The sequence below is a fragment of the Penaeus chinensis genome, chromosome 35 (genome assembly GCF_019202785.1).
Source record: "Penaeus chinensis breed Huanghai No. 1 chromosome 35, ASM1920278v2, whole genome shotgun sequence".
NCBI classification, from domain to species: domain Eukaryota; kingdom Metazoa; phylum Arthropoda; class Malacostraca; order Decapoda; family Penaeidae; genus Penaeus; species Penaeus chinensis.
In genome coordinates, this window is record NC_061853.1 from 12,037,793 (window position 1) to 12,039,840 (window position 2,048).

A 2,048-nucleotide genomic window follows, 5' to 3' on the forward strand; every position below is an offset into this window, starting at 1 on the left:
TGCTTATAGTTTATTAGCTAATATCTTCAGAAATAGAAGCCATCTCATCATCACTTTTTAATTATTCAACAGTTTACTGAAAATTAAGAAATGGTATTCTATAAAACATTCTGTAATGTATGCCATAAAATATAACCAGCATTGATTATCATAATTAACTGAAGATGCAGTATATTTCCAAAATCATTTTTGGATATGAACAGTTAATGGATTCACCACAGCCCGATGTCATGTAATTCTTGGAATACCGACACATGATTCGTGCCGATTGAACCATTAAAACTCGGATTTCACAGCGGCGGTCAGCGGCTTTGCATGACGCCGTGACTTTGGCACGAGCCAACACAACCCGCGTCACAACACAACCCTGCCGCGTCTCGGCTTTAGCCGGGAGGCGATCTCTCGCCCGACGCCCGCCCAATGCAAATGACCAACACCTTCGCGAGGCGCGACCGCCCCCCTAGCTCTGGATGGCCGCCATGATGAGGTTGTTGGCCCGGTAGCTGCGTCTCCGTGCGCAGATGCACGCCACTGTCACCTCCATAACGTCCAGCACGTGGAAGGCGGGGCCGCGGCGCACCCAGACTGGCACCTGCCGCGACACGGGCTCGCACTGGTGGCCCTCTTGCGAGCAGTGTGAGCCGCCGCACACGCACTGCGCCTCCAGGACCACCGGTGGGAAGTACTTGGGCGGGAGCTCGCGACTCACGAAGCGCGTCGGGCAGGCGCCGATGAAGCGCGAGTCGTGGATCCAGGCGGGTCGGAGCTGCACGTCGCTCTTGAGGTTGTTCGGGTGGAGGTCCGAGGTGATCCTCGAGCAGTCGATGCCCTCGTGGAGAAGCTGCGACGTGTGCGCGATCGGATGTGGCACCTCCCTGTACTCCGCCCGCGTCGCCTCCTCCATCTGGTGCAGGAGGTCGGCGCTGAGCTGCTCCTGCGTCTCCTTGATAAACCTCCTCGCCTGCGCCCACGAGAACTTCCTCCTGTAGTCGGCGTGTGGCGTGAGGCTGAAGGACGCGGCCCTCAGCTCAGCCGCCAGCAGGAAGGCGGCGAGGGCGCGCCAAAAGAGCGAGTGTGAGCCGCGTGTGGCCATGACTGCGCCGCTCCTCGCACGCCGACGTTTAAGTAGGGCTGAACTGTCTAGCGAGTTGCCGAATGGAACCTTTTGGCTCAGGAATGCCCGATTATGCAGATTCTTCCGTACGGGCTATCATTCAAAAGATTCTATATTTAAATATTTGCATGTTTCTGCAGAGGTATAACATGGATTTAAATGAAAATATTCCCACGTACACACCCACCCGTCCACACATACACACATACAAACACACACACACACACACACACACACACACGCGCGCGCGCGCGCGCACGTTCTGACGGCATCAACGGTATCATATGCATACGTATGAATGCACCCGTGGCAGTAATTCACTTATATATGTACACGTGGCCTCCTTATCTGACCCTTTTAGCCAGAGATCATAAACATCTCTAGCACTCACATCTGTTGATTCCCAAAGGCTTGAGTCACGTAAAACTGTGTAGTACTCTCGTTGGCTCATCAAAGAGAAGACTGGTGCACCAAACATTTATCATTCTTAAGAACCTGCCTCGTATACAGAGGTATGTCAAATACGCACTAATTATGAGGGAGGTTGCAGGACAGCGTAAATTGTCCGCTTTATCCGGTTTGAAATGACCTCCTCACTAGGCCTTAATAGGAAGACTGAGAGGCTTTCAGGACTAGTTAGTAGCTACCATAACGAAGGATTTGCATGAATGATGTTAGTCATACAATTCCGTTATGCGATTTTTAACAGATATAGGCCAAGGATAAGGCCGTATAACATGTGGCGTGACAAACTAATGAAATATTTAGTAGAGAGGCTAAATAGGCATCTACTACTGATCTTATACATCTAGAAACACAAAGGAAGGACGAACAAATAGCACAATTTCGTCAAGTGACTTTCGAAATCTTATAACACGAAAACTATTTTCAGAACAGAAAAACAAAACGTAGGAAAAAATGGGTACGAAACATG

The 2,048-nt window shown here is 50.3% G+C and overlaps 1 protein-coding gene across 1 annotated transcript in view; it reads right to left on the reverse strand.

Annotated features, from left to right (window-relative positions):
- Positions 1-1,592, reverse strand: part of LOC125044066 — a 1,598-nt gene extending 6 nt beyond the window's left edge. The window contains exons 1-2 of the mRNA XM_047640512.1: positions 1,419-1,592; positions 1-1,207 (exon numbers count right to left, since the gene is read on the reverse strand). The exon at positions 1-1,207 is cut by the window's left edge and continues 6 nt beyond it. Of these exons, the coding sequence (XP_047496468.1) occupies positions 461-1,207; positions 1,419-1,592 (921 nt within the window). The 3' untranslated portion in view covers positions 1-460. The remainder of the gene's footprint in view (positions 1,208-1,418) is intronic.
- Positions 1,593-2,048: the final 456 nt, after the last annotated feature.